Genomic DNA, 18,789 nt, shown 5'->3' with positions numbered 1-18,789 from the left:
ATTAGACATGTCTTTGGTTTTTGTTGTTTTTTTTTTTTGTTTTTTTTTTTAATTTTTTTTTTTTTTAACGTTTATTTATTTTTGGGACAGAGAGAGACAGAGCATGAATGGGGGAGGGGCAGAGAGAGAGGGAGACACAGAATCCGAAACAGGCTCCAGGCTCTGAGCCATCAGCCCAGAGCCTGACGCGGGGCTCGAACTCCCGGACCGCGAGATCGTGACCCGGCTGAAGTCGGACGCTTAACCGACTGCGCCACCCAGGCGCCCCGACATGTCTTTGGTTTTGATGAATTAATTATATGTAGGCCTTGCCTCTACAGTCTTGCAGCCTACCCATGCTTTTTAAAATGGTCCAACAGACCCACTGGTGTCTGGGTGGCTCAATTGGTTAAGCCTCCGACTTCAGCTCAGGTTATGACCTCATGGTTCATGAGTTCAAGCCCCACATTGCGCTCTCTGCTCTCAGCACAGAGTCTATTTCAAATCCTCTCTCTCTGCCTCTCCCCCATTCATTCTCTCTCTCAAAAATAAAAATAAACATTAAAAAAAATTTTTTTAACAAATAAATAAATAAATAAAATGGCTCAACAAACTTTATTCCTTGTTCTTATGGGGCAAAAACAAAACAAAACAACAAAAAACAAGACAACCACCTTTGACTTTAACAGTCTAATATCTGAAATCTTAAAACATTCAAGTCCATATCCTTCACTGAAATGCTTCACAAGCACTCATCTTTTAAATGAGTTAAAATAACTCTGTCCATTTAGTGTCCATTATTCCCTTATGTTTTGCTTTTCAATATTTAATCTCTCTCTCATGACCATCACTTACTATCTAACTTCAGGAATCAATATGTTTTTAATTCTGCCCCAAATTTAATAGATAACAAGAAAGAGAATGTAGGGTGACTTAGGCTTTAAACATTGGAAACGCTGGCTCGGCCTGTGGCTGAGGCAACCTTGGTGGTCTGGCGATATTGTATACGCGCCCTCTGGACAATAAGCGACATTTGTGGATTTGTCAGTGACCTCTCCCCTTTGTGCACTGCCGGTCTCCGGTGTCATCATTAATTAATCTTCAGGTCTCCTATTTGTCTGCTGGAAAGCATCTCAGATAAGCCAAGTTAATAAGTGGGAGTGGGCGAGCTGCCTGGTCACTGGAACGTGCAACTGTGTGGGGACGGTCTGTGAGCTGGTCAGAGAGCACCCTTCTGCTCTGATCACGGAAAGAAGTTTGATTCTAACAGGTCACGTGGGAAGCTGGGCCGGTTGAGGTGCAGGGAGGACCTCCGAGCCCAGCCAGGGACCTGCTCTTGCGCGCTCTGGCTTCAGTTTCTGATTTCAGAACCTTGAGGCCCAGAGGCCTAGGGCTCTTGCTTCATACTTGCTTCATCTTTCTCAGGAGCTTCTTCAGGGAATTCTAACAGTGGGTGGTAGAACTTCAGCAAAGGAACAAAAATTATCATCCTTGTGTTCCTAACAGAGAGCATGTTTCTGTAAATCTGGTGCGTAGCATTTGTAGTCACTGATTCTCGGCCGTGACTCTCTTACCATTCTGGATGGGGCATGTTTCCCAACCAATTTTACTAAATCATAAAAATAAATAGTGTTTGTGAGGCCACTTGCCAGTGCCAGGCATTCTGCAAACCATCTTATATGCATCATCTCACTTAATTCTCATATCATGTCTGGGAGGGGGTCCCTGCTGTGCAGATGAGAGAAACAAGGCACAGCCCCCTGCCAAGCCCACGAAGGACTTGATCCAAGCACAAGCCCTTCACTATACCACTATATGGCCTCAAAATCTGAGCTGTTCCCTAGACCCCGTGAGCTCTATCACCACAGCCAGGACAAAGGAAGAGCCACAATGATCAATCTTTTTTTTTTTTTTTTTTTTAATTTTTTTTCAACGTTTTTATTTATTTTTGGGACAGAGAGAGACAGAGCATGAACGGGGGAGGGGCAGAGACAGAGGGAGACACAGAATCGGAAACAGGCTCCAGGCTCCGAGCCATCAGCCCAGAGCCTGACGCGGGGCTCGAACTCACGGACCGCGAGATCGTGACCTGGCTGAAGTCGGACGCTTAACCGACTGCGCCACCCAGGCGCCCCCAATGATCAATCTTTTTAATTCAGGCAGAAGTAGCGATTTTGCTTTTGTTATTGAAAAAACACGCTGTGCCTTTGGCTTTACTCTGGCTAGGGAGCAGTAACCTTGAAGAAATTATTGTCATGGCTTTAATTATGTCCTATTACTGAAGTACAGACATACCTTACCATATATTATCTGTGTTTATGAAAAATAGTTCTCTATAAATGGAATTGTTGGAATTTGGACATAATAGAGGGCTAAAGAATTTAAATTCTCCCAATTTATATTGTAAGAAATTCCACCTCTCTTTTAAATATGGCTACCCGTGCTCTCAAAATCATAGCTGGATATCATCAGGAAAGTTTACGTGGCCATGAAAGTTCATTGAAAAATGTCGATTCTTGAAAGCAGACACCTTCCACAGTGTTTCTGACCAATCTCCTGCTTGTAGGTCTACCCTCAGAATTAATCTGGAGGTACCATAAGACAGGTTACCTTGCTTATGTCTTATGCCATAAGGGAGTGGATGTTTGGGGGTGGGGAGAGTCTTTAGATGACACTGAGCCCTTTCAAATCAGCATGGGACAATCACAGTGTTTGCAGAGTGGAGACTGGGACCCTCGGTGCCAGAAAGAAAGGAAAGAAGGAAAAGATGAGAAGGTCATGCTGTACTCCTGGAAAGCCCACTCTGAGTCTGGGTCAGCATTGCTGATTTTTTTTTAAATCTTCCTTCACATGAGAATGTAGTTAAGGGGCACCTGGGGTGGCTCAGTCGGTTGAGCATCCAACTCTTGATCTCTGCTCAGTTCATGATTTCACTGTTTGTGAGATCGAACCCCATGTCGGGCTCTGCGCTGACAGCATGGACCCTGCTTGGAATTCTCTCTCTCCCCCTCTCTCTGCCCGTTCCCTGCTTGTGTGCACTTGCGCGCATGTGCACTCTCTCTCCATCTCTCTCCAAAAAAGAATAGAATGTAGTTAAGATGAGGAAATCATACACTTTGGCCACATCTGCATGGAACTCTCTGGAGAAGTTTTGGGACAAGTAAATGACACCTCCATGATGACTTCATAAGTATTAATATAAGTACACAAATAAATATAATGAATGGTAAAACATAAATACAGAAGGTATTAGAGATACTTGAAGGATGCAAGAACTTTGGATTGGAAAGAGCTTTATGCTGGTGGCAGCATGTCAGAGAGACGTTTTAGGATGAGTGGGACTTTGTCTATTGCAGTTATAAGTATGTATGACACTCCAGAAGAACGGATGGAGAACCACATGAATGTAGAGGTGGAACTGAGAATGTTGGCTGATAGGATTTGGAAGCACTGCAGAATTTTGGTTTGGTTGGTCAAATGTATGTGGAAATAGACCTGAAGGGTGCAGATGGTACCATGATGGAGAAGGCCCAGAGTTTGAATTTAATCAGCAGTGAGCACCCATCCATGGTTTTCTCTTGTCTTACATCTTTTCCTCTTCGTTTTCAGTGGACGAGTTTGCCTTATAATTCACACGGACCAACGAAAACTTAACAAGCCTCAGAGTTAACCCTTGATCTTCTCTCCCTTAAAACAGAACAATAGAAAGATCATAACTTTCCACTATTCCCCATCTCAGCAAATAGTAGTCTTTACCACTGTGATGGTGAACTGTGGGTTAGTGGGGTTTCCATATGACCAAATCAGAACTGTCTAATTAGAGGGGATGTGATTATCCAAAAAGCTATCTATTATAAGTGAAAGATTGTAGATTATAAATTATAAATCCATTTATAATTTCTATCTGAAGTATGTCATATGTAAAACAATTTCACATGCATTAGTGGAATATTAATGGGAAGAGTGAGTGAATGAGAAGCATGAAAAGAGAGGGTCAGTCCTCCCTGACCTGGGCTTGCTTCTCATGCTGGGATGTGGGGGGGTTCCAGGCAATTTGGTTGCTTGGGAATTTCTGCAAAACCTATTTCAAGCTCTACTTTTGGAGCACAAATCTGAAGAGGATAAGGGCCTTTAATTCCCTGGGAATTCAGTAGTTCTTGCCTGTCTTTTTTTTTTTTTTTTTTTGAGAGACCAAAAGCGCAATACTTTACCTGTCCCGAGTCAGGTTTTTCTGCATCTCTAAAAGGAAAGTTGAAGGTGGTGCATTTCTTTGTTGCTGAAGAAAGGTGTGGAGTAAGATGACTATTTTTATTTGTTTGTGTTGCTTCTGGTTTTGTTTTCATTTTTTTTTTTTTTGCCCTGGAATTTGCTTAAACAGTGATTGATAAGGATTTTGCACACTTAATACCAAAGAGCATAGCACAGAGCATAAGCTCAGCAAGTACACGTTCTTCAAGAAATCTTATTCCCAACTTTTCTTCACAGCAAGTGAGAAACAGATGATGGTGGTGTGCAGGGAGTCACCGAAGGAGTATCTCCAGCCTTTCAAGGACAAACTAGAAGAGTTCTTCCAGAAAGGTAGGGAACTGCATCAGCTACACATCCATGAATCTCTGAAACATCTGCCATTCCCTGGACCTTTCTCTGAGGCCCACGGCCCGTCGCATCCCTGCTGACCACTAGCAGCTCCAGTGACTGGAGCCAGTCCATCTTCCTTCCTCCCTCTATCTACTCAGTGTAGATAGAATTGTTCTGCTACTTTTTTTTCCCAGTGTTTATTATTTGAGAGAGAGAGAGAGAGAGAGAGAGAGAGCAAGCAGGGGAGGGGCAGAGAGAGAGGGAGACACAGAATCGGAAGCAGGCTCCAGGCTCTGAGCTGCCAGCACAGAGCCTGACGCAGGGCTCGAACTCACTAACTGCGAGATCATGACCTGAGCCGAAGTCGGCCACTTAACCAACTGAGCCACCCAGATGCCCCTGTTCTGCTACTTTTATATCACCTTTCAAACCCTTTTTAATATGTTAAATCCTTGAATGTTACTCCTGTTCTTGTAAACTTCTTGAGGGAAGACGTTTTCTTTGTCTCTTCATGGAGCCCAAGGGAATCCTCAGTACATGTTACCTGCTGAATGACATACAGTCAAGGCTTATGCAGTCATGCCTTTCAGATTTGCAGTCAGCCTGAACAAGCAGCTGGTGATTATCTCCCTAGGTTTATCAGTGTAGCATCTTAAAAACTTGTGTTGTATTTTTTTAATGTCTTTTTTTGAGAGAGAGAGAGAGGAAGAGAGAACACACATGTGCAAGTGAGTGTGGTTGGGGGGAGGGCAGAGAGAGAAAGAGAGAGAGAGAATCCCAAGCAGGCTCCACATTGTCACTGCAGAGCCCAATGCAGGGCTTGATCCCCAGACTATGACATAATGACCTGAGCCAAAATCAAAAGTCAGACACTTTACTGACTGAGCCACCCATGTGCCCCTTTTGTTGTATTTTTATTCCTTTTCAGAATGGAAAATTGGGGCCAAATGAATGTCACACATGAAGTCACTTGGCCCTCATCAACCTTTTGGGATTAGTAGATCGAAGTCATAGGCATGAGACTACTTATTTAGTGCATTTATGCACTTATTTAGAAATCTTACTAAGTTATGTTCCTTCCTCCGTGATTTTGGCAGGGGTAGAGAACTTTGGTTGATCTCTATTAGTGAATGTAGAAGTTTAATGCCTTGTGGATATTTCCTATTCAATTTTTTTCAAATCCAGCTTATGATGTGAATCATAATATAAGTGTGGGGCACAAACTTGCAGTTATGAAGCAAGTTAAGTCATGGGAATGTATTGTACAGCATGGGGACTATAGTTAATAATACTGTATTGTATATTTTAAAGTTGCTAAGAGAGTAGATCTTAAAAGTTCTCATCAGAAGAAGAAAAGTGTTGTAACTATGTATGGTGATGGATATTAACTAGACGTATTGTGATGATCCTTTTGCAGTATATACATAAATGATTGTGTTGTACCTCTGAAACTAATATGTTATGTGTCAATTATATCAGTAAAAAAGCATGGGGTAGTTAGAGGGAGCTTTTGTCTTTGCTAGAAAGTCAGAAAGCAGGAAGCTCTGGGGATGTATCAACATGCTCTTTCTAGTTGTTAATAAGGCCCCGTGATACCACACCGTCAACAAAAGACCATTTAAGCAGGGTGAATCCAGAAAGTATGGCCAAACCACCTTGGGAATTGGCAGGAAAATTCTCAGTCCATGAGTCAGAGAAACTCCGTTCCAGCTGTTCCTTTGGTGCAGAGATCATTGTTCCCTCCTCCTTGGTGAGGGCTTGTTTGTGTGGAAGCAGAAGTCAGGAGTTGTCTCTTGGCCACTGCTGAACCTCTTATATGATGGAAGTGATATTATCAGACAAAGTACCATCTTAAGAGCAAAGAGTGATACTACCCCTTATGTGTTATGTGACTAAAGTTAGGTGTATTTTATATGTGAGTTATCACAGTAGATACATTGCTTTAGTATTATGCCATATAAATATAACCTAAATGGCCTGAAGAAAAAGCATGAAGCGTTTCCTTTTTGCTGACCCCCAATTAATAACTTCTGCTTTTGAAATATGTAGAATTAACTTGAAATGAGGCTCATATGTTGTTAGATTCTGTTTTTATTTTTAATTGTTATTCTAAATCTGGAAAATTCTGCAGTGTGTATATTTAGGTATTATCAGCCTATATGTTACAATGGCTTTATACTCCTTTCTCTTGGAACTAGCTAGCATCTTAAAACTTATATCGTGAATTCTATTTTTTGTTGTTGGAAAAATAGAGAATACAAGTAGATTTAGAGCCTTGAAAATCTTTAGTGCCTTAGAAAGGGAATTTGCAAATTACTGTCTGGAGGTGTATGTTAGCCTCTTCTCTGTTAAGTTTCTTCTGGTCTGTTCTGAAAGAGGAAATTGAGTTGAGGCAAACTGAACCTTATGTCAGTGAGGCAAGAGTGTGGCAACAGTAAGATGTTCTAGAAAAACTCTAGAGCAACCCTGGCTGCACACTAGAATCACCTGGGAGAGATTTGTAGGCATTCCGATACCCAGGCCAAACTCCAAACCTACCATCAGCATCTCTGGGGGTGGGCCCAGGCATTAGCATTATTGATTTACTTTCCAGATTATGCCAGTGTGTAGCCCAGGTTGAGAAACTCCATTGTCCAGCTTAGGTCACCCTTCACACCACACCATTCCGTGTGTCTTCAACGATGTTTATTCAGTCAGGGGCACCTGGCTGGCTCAGTCGGTGAAGCACGACTCCTACTCTGAATGTTGTGAGTTCAAGCCCCACGTTGGGCATCGAGCCTACTTAAAACAAAACAAAACAAAACAAAACAAAACGTGTTTATTCAGGAGCCTGCTGTACATCACTCACTCCTTGTTCCTCTCTCAGGGATTGTCTTACTGGGAAAAGATCTGCCACTGAATAAAGGAGTCAGTGCACCTTGAACCAACATAGTGAAAGGAAGATGGGAAGGACATTAGGAATAATCTCAAATCACATTTAAAACAAAAACAGCTAAAACAAAGCACAAAGAGAATTTAAAGGAAAGCTATTGTTTATATAGAATTTTAAAATATAAAAATAAAATGTAATATTGTAGGAACCTTAAACATTCCCAATATTGTGTGGTGAAAAGAGCCCCTGTTGAAATAGCCTGTTACTGTTATGACGTAGCTGAGTTGGTCAAACATCAGTCTAGAATTGTACTGTACAATATAAATGGCAGGCACCAGCCACATGAAGCTGTTGGGCAATTGCAATGTGGCTGATCCAATTTGAGATGTGCTCCAAGTGTACAAGAGCAGATTTTGACGACTTACTATAAGAAAACACAAAATATTTCATTTCTGATATTTTTATATTGATTACATGGTAAAATAATATTTTGAATATATTGGGTTAAAAATAAGATATTATTAACATTAATTTGCCTGTTTCTTTTCATTTTTAAGCATGGCTACTAGAAAACTGAAAATGATATCTGTGGTTCACAATATATTTCCATGGGCCAGCACTAGTCTAGACACAAGGCCCTTAGCCTTTCTCATTTCATTCCTTCACTCCCCTTTTCAAGTTCTTGCTCTGCTTGAAGCCTGGGTTCCTGGAATGCAGTTTCAGGAGCAAGCCCCTCCCCACTTTTGCTCTGGTCCTGGCCATTGTTTGGCTCAGGTGGGGGCGGATGCTTAACTGAAGGATATGGCAGCCTGCCAGTTCATCAGGCTGTTCCTCTGTGGTTCAGCAGGCAGGGCTCTGCCATGTTGCAGAATATACAAGTGGAATATCTCTTGGCTACCATGGGGTTCTAAGTAGTAGTAACTTTTTTATGTAGATGTTTCAGTGACTGGTAGAAAACGTGGGGTTTTCCTTCCACCATAAACATGCAGTATTTATCCTGGGTAACCGAATTTTTATGACAGTTATACATCTTTAAGTGTACTATCTCATGTAATACGCCATTCATTGTAAGAAACACCATTATTACAAGTACTACTAAGAATGAAAAATTGTTGACAGTTAAACCACGATGTGTCATAGATTATAAGATGTGCCCTGAAAGCATGTGCTAAAATATGAAAATTCCATCAAGTTTGAAGTTGACGTAATATGGTACTATAATTAGGCAAACAGACTCAGAGAGGAGCAAGGTCTAACACTTCCAGGTAACTCAGGGGAGGGTTTCAACAAAGATGTTTTTGTTTGGGGGGGTGGTGGGGAGGCAAAGATAGTGATAATGATGGTAACAACAGTGGATGATAGTTAACCTTTGCAGTGTGCCAGACACTCTGGGGAGAGAAGCTCTCCTTTCTTTTTTAGGCCTCATGACTACCCTCTGGAATAAGCACTGTTATCACTCTGTGGTACAGATGAGGAAGTAGAGGATTAGGAATTCTCAGCAGATAGGTTGTGAAGGGCATTCCAGGCAGAGGATGGAAAGACATGATATATTTGGGCAATGGCAAGAGACTTGTTGTGGCGAGATCACAGGGCATATGGGAAGAACACAAGACCAAAAAGGAGAGGAGGGTCCCAATATGACTTGCTAAACAATCTGAACTTTATCTTATAGGCAACGTGGAGCCTTTGGAAAGTGGTATGTATGGGAGTGATACAGTCACACTGGGTTTGTTTTGATTAGGTGCATGGGATCCTTTTACTTTGTGCTGTCAAGAAATACATTATAAGCAAAAGCAACATGAAGAAGAGTTGGAGTAGTAAAAGATAGGGAAGTAGTCTATCAAGTTATTCCACAGTAGGCCAGGCAAATGACGGTAAGAGCAAAAGCAACCACAGAAAAATAATGAAGGAAGGGACATATTTCTAAAGCTTTTAGGAGTTATAGGACTAGATGACCCATTGGAAGTACAAAAACAAGAGAGACAGATCATTCCCCTTTTTCTTGCTTGGATTAACTGGCTTGATACCAATAAGGAGAACCAGATTTGGGGTGGAAAACAATGCAGTACATTTTGAACATGTTCATTTGACACATGCAAGAGACACATGCCGGTGGAGATTTTGGGTTCATGAGAGAGCACTGGATGGGATGGGAGAGGGTGGAAGTTCAAGTCATAGGAATGAATGAAAAAGCCCAAAGAAAGGGTATAAGATGAGAAGTTCCTGTAGTATCAAAGTATCTAAGTACAGGATATAATAACCACAATTGAGAAAAGATACTTCCATACTTTCATAATATCTGAGTATTTGGCAGACAAGCCAATTTTCTATTAGGAGTCTTATCACTCATAAAGTCTTAAGCAATTGAGTTCTTTATTCCTGAGAAATCACCCATGTGTGATGACTCAGTTGATTCATGGTTACACTGATTTTTTATATGAGCTTCAATTCAGTTCTTATAACACTCATGATGATTTAATTTTTCTTTTGTAAATCATATCCTGTTGCCACACTCAAGTGGAGATGATGTGTTTGCCCTTGTGTCATCTTTCGCTTCTCAAAATGCCCTTAAATAGTGTGACTTGACAAAATTGTGGTACTTGTTCTTAACTAATTTCATTTCCTGTGTAGAATAGAAAGTAATTTTAATGGCACCATTTTTCAGAGTTGCAATCTCCATAGTATCAAGCCTTTTCCCTTACATGGTTTTGCTTTTCCACAGTAGGCTCTTGTTGATTCCAATTTACAGCTCAGTTCAGAGTAACCTTGTGCAGGCATTATTTGAGCTCATGTTTTCCCACCCTCAGATCAAACATAGTCATAATGATATGGCCTTCAAAAATGTGATGCTCACATTAAAAGTCCCCATAAACATGGCAGGGATCCTGTAATTGAAAGAAGGCGCAGAGCAACTGATTAGATCCTAGGTATAGATCTTGTAGGTGGTCTTTGCATGCTGTTAAATTGGTCATTTGTATTTATAGCTTCGGCAGGGAGGGCTGGAACCTAACCTGGTGCTAAGACTAGCCGTCTCCCACACTTGGCCCTATCTCATTCTCCATTAGTTTCAGCTGGCATCCATGAATGGAACCAAATCGAAATGAATCTTAATGAGCTGTGCCAGTCCTACTTTATCACACTATCCTCCAAAGTTCTTTGACCAGCTGAGATTAGAGATATTCTTAATGTCAAGACACTTATCTAGTAATAAGTAAATGTATACATTTACAAAAAACTAAGAAACAAATAAAACAACTCTGATTGCCCACATTGAATGCAAAAAGAATCATTTAAATAGATGATCTGGTTCTATTTACTTTCTCATCCTAACATAATGGAGCCTCAGCCTGGCCCATGATAGGTGTTAATAATTATTGTGGAATTAATGAAGGAGCAGCCTGAATCTTGTAAAGTGCCTGGAGGCTATTTTTCCCCCTCTGTGAGTTTCCTGTTTAAATTCTTTCAGAACTGGTAAATCATAGCAGAATCTGGTGAGATGCACTTTTGGTCTATAATGCACATCTGTGGTCAAACCTCCTGGGTATCAAAACATCTTTCTCCCTCACAAATATGCATGTAATCCATTCTTAATAAATACTTAGATTAGATTGATAAGGTCCATTACTGAACCTCAAACCATAGACTAAAATCAGGTTCTTAGGTAATCTCTTCAACCCCCAGAATATTCAAGCATCAAGCTTACAGAGAACAGAAAGAACCAGTGATCTGGACAGTGTGACCTGTGAGAAGAAATAATTCTTACATCCTCTACAGTATTGTGTTGTAGAAGGAAGAACTATGGCCAGGAGAAAGCACACTACTCTGTTGGGCCAAATCAAGATCTTGTACACCTCACTATTCAAACAAAACAAAACAAAACAAAACAAAACAAACCAGCAAGGCTGGCTCCAAATAACATCAAATGGTCAAGAACTAAGATTGTTGTGATTTCTGGGTCACCACAGTAACACAGCAGTAATCTTCAGAAAATGGAGTGACTATTTTATCAAAGGTTTTATTAAGTAGACTCTTTCCTGAAAGGGTTAGTTTGAATCAGTTTGTTTTGTTTGGTTTTGTTTTTTCCCAGAAATTTCTGCAAAGAGCACAATCCCTCCCCCCCGCCCCACCAAGTTAGCTTCTCTCTTCCTCTCTCCACTTCTTCCTCCCTCTCTTTGCTTCCTCTCCCCTCTCTTGTTCTTTCCCTCCCTACTGACCACCCCCCCCCTTTATATCTTTAACTTACTTCATTTTTCTTTTCTGGCCAAACATCCAATAAGTTGTCTTTCCAATAACTCTAGTTCTCTTTTTCTTTTCCTTTATTTCCAGTGAAAATTTTGCAACAAGAGGAAAAATAACTAAATTAATTGTGTGTGTGTATAATACTAATATAAATTTCTGGAAAACATTGTACCCACTTACCCAGCCCCCCCCCTCCCCAAAGAAAGAAAACTACAGACCAATTTCACTGTAGTTTTAAATGTTTAAATACAACAATACATTTTATGGTCAAATTGAGTTTATTTCCACAATGTAAAGATGATATGATATTGGGAAGTCTGTTAACATAATTCATCACTGTTAATCTCTCTAACAGGAAAACTCATATGGTCATCTCTTTAAAAGGCACTGGCCAAAATTCAACATCCATTCTCCATTTAAAGCTCAATAAAACATTAACATATGCTTCCTTATTATAATGAAAATTAATACGCGTCAGCCTCGGATTTGCAACTCCTATCACACACAAAAGATCAGTCTACACAATATATAAGAGCTCCTAGATGTTGAGAAACAAGACCAATATTCAGTACAAAGGCCAATAATGTGAACAGTGGCCGAAACTGCTCTTCAAACATGTGAAAAGATGCTGTTCTCAAAATAAATACAAAAGAAATCCCATTGAAACTCCATTCTTTCTAAGACTGGCAAAGTTATAAAAGTTTGGTAGCAAACTCTGTTGGCAGTGCAGTGCAGTAAACCCCTGTTCTCTATTGCTTGTGAAAGTGGAAATTGTTACACTCCATATAGAGCTCTATTTAGCAGTGTCTATGAAAGCTACATATGCACGTGTCTTTTGACTTGTCAGTTCTACTTCTCAATGCATACCCTCAGATGTTTACACATGCAAAGTGATTTATGTGCCATGCTACTTATTCAGACATTGTTTGTAGCAGCAAAAGATTGGTAACGATCTCAATGACCATCAGTAATGAAATTGTCAAATTATAGTACTTCCATATGGAAGTATGGAATACTAAGCATCTGCTTTAAAAAAAAATGAGGAAATGTATCTATTGTCATGGAAGAATCTCTAAGGTATATTTTAAGTGGAAAACAAGGGTCAGAAGAGTAGGAATATTACCATTATTAATAATAAAAATGGACACTAAACAAAAATCTCTGAGGACAAATAGGAAACTAATCTTAGGGGCTGATATTTAGCTGATTCTTACCATCTCAACCATGCAGGTAATCTGTCCTGTTTAGTGGGCCCCAGGCTATTGTGAAATATTTAAAATATTACCCCGAAAAATGACCAGACAGGTTCATTGCTGTAGTGGATAGAAAAAAGATGGGTGAGGTTCAGATATGGCACACAGACTCTTCATAAATCTTCTAATCAATGTGTACCTCTTCAAAACAATTAAACAACTATTTAAAAAAAAAAAACAACACTTTCTATGGTACTTTGGTACTTACATTTTTTCTTTCAAGATTGTCTCCCCTTTCAGGCTTTTCCCATTGTGGTACCAGTTGGGGTCCCTTAGCCTGCTGAACCTAGCCCTTCATGTACAATTTCCAAGGAATTAGGAATTAAATGCTCTCATTCACAGCCTCTTTCCCTCCTCTGAGGGCTGAACTGGACCACTTAGAAGGAAATTTGAGGACATTTTTTTTGTGTTTCCCTTCTCTCATGAAAGGAGAGCCAGATCTATGAGCTAGTACCTTGGCTTTCTTTCCTAATGCTCTCGTATACACACACACACACACACACACACACACACACACACACACACACACACTAAAATCCCTCAAGTTCTTTCTTCTGGACTTAAACTGCCTTTACTCATTTTGTTCATGGTTCTGCCATGCTCGTGTGATAGCTCTAACTGAAATGTCCATGAGAGGCCTCTTTGCTTGAATATGTAGAGCATTTTACTTTTTCCTCATCTTTTGGTCCCTGTTTCCATAGTCTTGTTCTCCATTTCACCTGGGTCCTCTTAGCTCACCATGACTTTTGATGAACTGTTTCCTGAGCATACAGGGTGAGAGTATAGGAGCCTACTTTTCAAATTACCCTGACTCAGGCCTGCAGGGGAGGACCAGTTATCATTCATTTATAATTAAGATGATTTTAAGAATCTGACCTCGTCTATGGATGTATGTATTTTAAGCCTTACCTGTAATTTTTGAAAGAGAGGTTTTGTCTGCTGTTTGTAAACAGTGTCTCAGAACTACATGCAAGTGGAAGAGAGATGGTAGTGGTTTGGGTTGGAGGGAAAGGTAGGGTAAGTATTATTAACTCTTACTGGGTCTTCTCTAGAGCCCAGATATTTAGACAGATGTGCACATGCGTGCACGCATATGCCCACCGCAACAGCTCCAAACCTATGAGACCAAGCTGCTTTGGTGGAACAGGGACTATACCTTAACAACTATACCTTTACAACTTTGAGTAAAGCTTTTAACCATGTAGGTAGTAAAGTATTACTAGTGCCCACCTCATGATGGTATTTTTGGTGTTGATGTAATCTCTTCATTTCCCTTCATCATGGCAGACTCCAAGATCCTTTAAGATTCTGGAGCTACAAGCCCCTGTTTGATGAGTAGAAACATCCCCAGGTAGAAGAAGGGCATGAAGCCAAGTGAGCCGGCCTCTTTCTAGGTATAGACCTTCTTGCCTACTTGTGAATTCCCTTTGCATATTTCATTGGCTTGTTTTGGAAAAACTAGAAATAGACTAACTTGTGTTCCCTAGAACCAGGGTTTTAGGAACTTCTGAAGTCTTATACTTTTTTTTTAAGTCTTATTCTTGATACGAAGCCATAATCACAATATTTAATCTTCCAATCATGACTACATGTACACCTTTTGATTAAAAAGGGGTTTTTTGTTTAAATTTTCTGAATATAACAGAAAGAGCATTGTGTATGAAGTTAGAAGACCTGTGTCTGAACCCTAACTTTACCACTTAACTTTCCTGTGTGATGTTGGACAGGTTTGTAATTTTCTCTGAGTCTTTTTCTTCTTATCTGTAAAATGGGAATAGTAGTGTCTGCTGTATAGTATCATTATGAAGATTAAATAAGACAACATCATATGACTATAGAGCATCAATAAATACGTTATTTTTAGAGCATAATTATTATCCCGCCCCTGCCTTCTGTGAGAAACACCAGTTGGTTGAAAATTTCCCTCAAGTCTTCCAACTCCCTCAAGGGAGTTGGAAGGATGCTTCTTGACTTCAAAGGTTGAAGCACAGCGCTTCATTTAATCTCTGCACTAGCTCTTTGAAGTTGATTTTGTTTTTAACAACTTTCCAGATAAGGAACCTGTGAGGATTTCAGTAACTTACTCAAGGTCAGTGTGATCTCAGTCTCAATGTTGGTACTATGCTGTCCTAATAACCCAGAAGAGCACCTATTTTATCTGTGTCCCAAGACCCTTGTGGGTAACTAGAAATTACTGTTTTCTCTCAGCATCAAAATGAGAAAAATAGGAGAGTAGCTGACTTGCCTGCCATAGCATAACCCCCAGGGACTCCTGTTCCTGGAGTCCGGATAGAAGCCCTCCTTCTACCTTCCCTAGCAGTGACAAGAAAGGTCATCTGTGCTTTGGAAAGAATTGTGGTGACAAGTAGTTAAGTATTTTCTGGAGTCAGTATTGAGATCTGCATTCTTGCATAATAGTTGTTTTCATGATAAATTGCTTCATGTAATTGTTGGCACCACCACCACTTCCTCTTTGGATTCTTGACAACTATCGGCAAGGTTTTAATCAGTGATTGATTGCAGTTGCCATCACATGGCTTATCTTCGAATCACTCAGTTATTGTCTTCTTTATGCTGGAAGAACTTGACACCTATACTGCCTTCTGGGAATTGTTTTGCAGAATACATATTATATAATATGTGATTTTGCAGATAATGTACAACTCTGGAAAGATCTCTTCATTCTTTCAAATAATACAGGTCTGTTTCTTCTTCTGCTGAGTCACTTTTGCTGTAAAAGAATTGTGGCAGCACTAGTAGGAGTCCAGAACTGAATGAGATAATGTGTGTGGAGCATTTAGCACAGAGCCTGGCACTCTATATTGTCAGCACCTGCTGCTACTGTTAGTTGCTCATTTTATCGTATGATATCACAAGATATCATTTTATCTCAATCTTATCAGATGGTTCCGAGAGTGGAGCTCAGAAAGTCCATCACAAAAGTGTTACTTTCTCAGTGGTGTGAATAGCTGCAGTTCTGAATTCAAATGGCAAGTAATAATTCCAGTGAAAAGTCTTAAGTACTAGAAGGAAAACCATCTTGTCCATCTCCTCTAAAAGTATGCCAAAAGCAGTGGTTTCCTACAGGATTGTATCCTTTCACCATTAGAATATTTTTAAGTCTAATTATAATTTCTGTAGTTACATTTTAATAATGGAAAGTATTTACATAATTCCATTAAAGATGGCATGCCTTGTGGAGCTCATGTCATGGCTACCCAAATCAACAATATTACCACCTAGTGGCCACTGAGTTAAACTGCAAACATATGATCCTTGAGACCCACAAAGTCCAAGCGCCTCGTCTCAGAGGCTAAAAGTGATTGGAGATGACAGTAAACACCACTAGCGTAAATGATTTTGTCTTTGATAACTGTTAATTACCAGAACATTCAACTCTGTTTTATAGCATATGAGACTTTGAAAGGCTGCAAGCTGAGGCTAGAGAATGTGATCATTTTTTAATCCTTTTATTAATCTTTTGAATTGAGAAGAAATATACCTACCTTTCTCTACCAGTTTTTATATTCAAGTTTTGGTTGATTTCTACTATTTTTTCTTCTGAAAATGAAAAATTTGCATTTGAGTAGATCATAATTGTTTTCAACAGGGATAGAGAAGGTTTTTTTTTTCCACTGTAGGAAATACGCAGTATCAGTTCATATCCTTTCGTAAATTTGGCAGAACTTAAGTGCTTAGCTTCTTGAAGTGCCGATCCTTGATAGCACATCCTTTCTCCACTTCTGAGTCTGCAACCAGGACCTTTGTTATTTACCACTTCCCCTCTCCCCCTAGCATCTACGAACTTGTTGACATTCAAATTGTTCATTGAAAGGAACAAACCATCTGCCTACTGAGCTGTCTCACCATCCCATTTCCTTGCTGAAATAAATGAAAGGTGGAATAGTCATAATAATTGTAGGGAAGTGTAATATATTTAAGTAGGTAATGTAGGAATCCACTAAAATATCTGAATTGCTATTCTTTCCAGGAAGGCACTATTCTTCCCTTAAAATCTTCCCTTCGGTTTCACGATTCTAGGATTAAGCCTAATTGCTAACATAATATATGTGCGTGATCATCTGCTTTCTTAAACTTAAGCTTCCTCTGGCATTGGTTCCCAGTTTATAGTCATGGCTGTGGCATTAATTGTAATTGGTCTGAGCTTCATGTGGGGAAACGGGTTCCAACATGTTGACAGCAATTACTGGAGCTAGATAGTCCTGGGTAAGATTCAAGGGATGGGTTTTGCATCTCTTTCAAATTATTTTCTTATTGTTTCTGTTGTAGTCTCCCAGGAGACTAGTGAAGAGAAGGCTGGCTTTAGAATTACACAAACCTGAATTCAAATCTCTTCCCTAACTATCTGACCTCAGGAAAACTTACTTCATCCAAACAAGACTGAGTTCTCGCATCTCAAAGACAGAAGTGATAACACCAGTACTATATAAGGTTACTGTGAGAATCAAATCAGGTAGCATGCATCAGCCATCTAGTACAATATCCACCATAGTCATATGCGTAAATACTTGTTCTCTGCCTTCCCTTTACCCTCTCCTTATGTTCCTTTGTGCTTTGCTGTGACTTTGATTTCTTAAGCAAAGTCAGATTTAGTTTCATCTAAGGTACTTTGTGGACCATGGGTCCTGCTTTTACCACACTAGCACAGATACAGCTGTTCAAACTGTTCATTAAATATTAAGACCTTCTTATGTCCTAGACACTGTGGTACTTGATATTGTTAGAAGGATGAGCAAGATGAGCACAACCTTGCCTCTGGAATTTATATTTGCTAGTGGAGATGATAGCCTGTTGGCATTAGGAATCTATAGGGCATATTCTGGTTATCTCTTGCTGTATAACCAACCACCTCAACACTTAGTAGCTTAAATTGACAATTTATTACTATCTCCCACAGTTCTGTGGGTTGCCTAGACTGAACTGAGTGGTTCTTGTTCTGGGTTTACATGAGGTTGGAGCCAGAAGGTGACTTTGCAATCAGCAGATGACTTCTTCATGCACGTGTCTGGATCCTGGGCTGGGGTGGGTGGCACAGGTGGAGATTGGCTGGATCCTGTGTAATGTCTGAATCCACGTAACCCCTCCACATGGCTTGGGCTTCCTCATAGCATGGTGACCTAAGTGTAGTTAGACTACTTACAGAATTGCTAGCTCTGTCCAGGGAAAATGTTGCAAGAAAAGGGAAGCAGAAACTACCAATCCTCTTAAAGTCTAGGGATGAGACATCGTGTCACTTTAGGTCGAAGAAGTTACAAGCTGGCCCAGTTGCAAGGAAATAGACCAATAGATTCCACATGCTAGTGGAGAACAGTGCTGTATACAAGGAAGGAAAAAAGTGATGGTGGCCATCCTGGAGGCCATTATGTTTAATGGAGGCCAAGCTACCATTATGTTTAATTGATTGTTCCTCAGTTTCATGTCCTTGATGTCTAGACTCTCAACTAGTAGATCCTGGCTTTTATTTGACTTAGTCTATCAGGATTTGCAAAGCTGACCATTAGCACTTGCCCTAAGAAAAGGCATCATTGTCTTCTTTAGAGGTAAGATAAATAGCAAAATATAGATGTGTTTGCTCTGGTCCTCATGACTTGTTCAAGATAGATGAGGTTTCCAGGGAATGAGGTTTTGTCATTCTCCTCAATATCCCTCTAAAGAAACCTCCTTAATTTCTGTGTTACTACATGGGAAGAAGTAAACAGCCTCATAGACAGTAGCCTCACAAACCCACCTTAACATATGACTCACATGTTACATGCCTATTTTAGCACATGAAAACCATCACCATCAGCCAGGATGTATTTCCTGGAAGTCAATATAAAGCCCCATTTGCTACAATGTCTATTCCAC

At 40.1% G+C, this 18,789-nt stretch overlaps 1 protein-coding gene across 2 annotated transcripts in view; it reads left to right on the top strand.

Moving 5' to 3' along the window:
• Window positions 1-18,789, top strand: part of FMN1 (formin 1) — a 394,550-nt gene that overhangs the window by 292,400 nt on the left and 83,361 nt on the right. For both annotated transcript variants that reach the window (XM_030318570.1, XM_030318571.1), the window contains one exon: window positions 4,465-4,557. In XM_030318570.1, coding sequence (XP_030174430.1) covers window positions 4,465-4,557 — 93 coding nt within the window. The remainder of the gene's footprint in view (window positions 1-4,464; window positions 4,558-18,789) is intronic.

The sequence above is a fragment of the Lynx canadensis genome, chromosome B3 (assembly GCF_007474595.2).
Source record: "Lynx canadensis isolate LIC74 chromosome B3, mLynCan4.pri.v2, whole genome shotgun sequence".
Classification (NCBI taxonomy): Eukaryota; Metazoa; Chordata; class Mammalia; order Carnivora; family Felidae; genus Lynx; species Lynx canadensis.
Note: the sequence above shows the minus strand (reverse complement) of the source record. Positions and strands in the feature narration are given on the sequence as shown.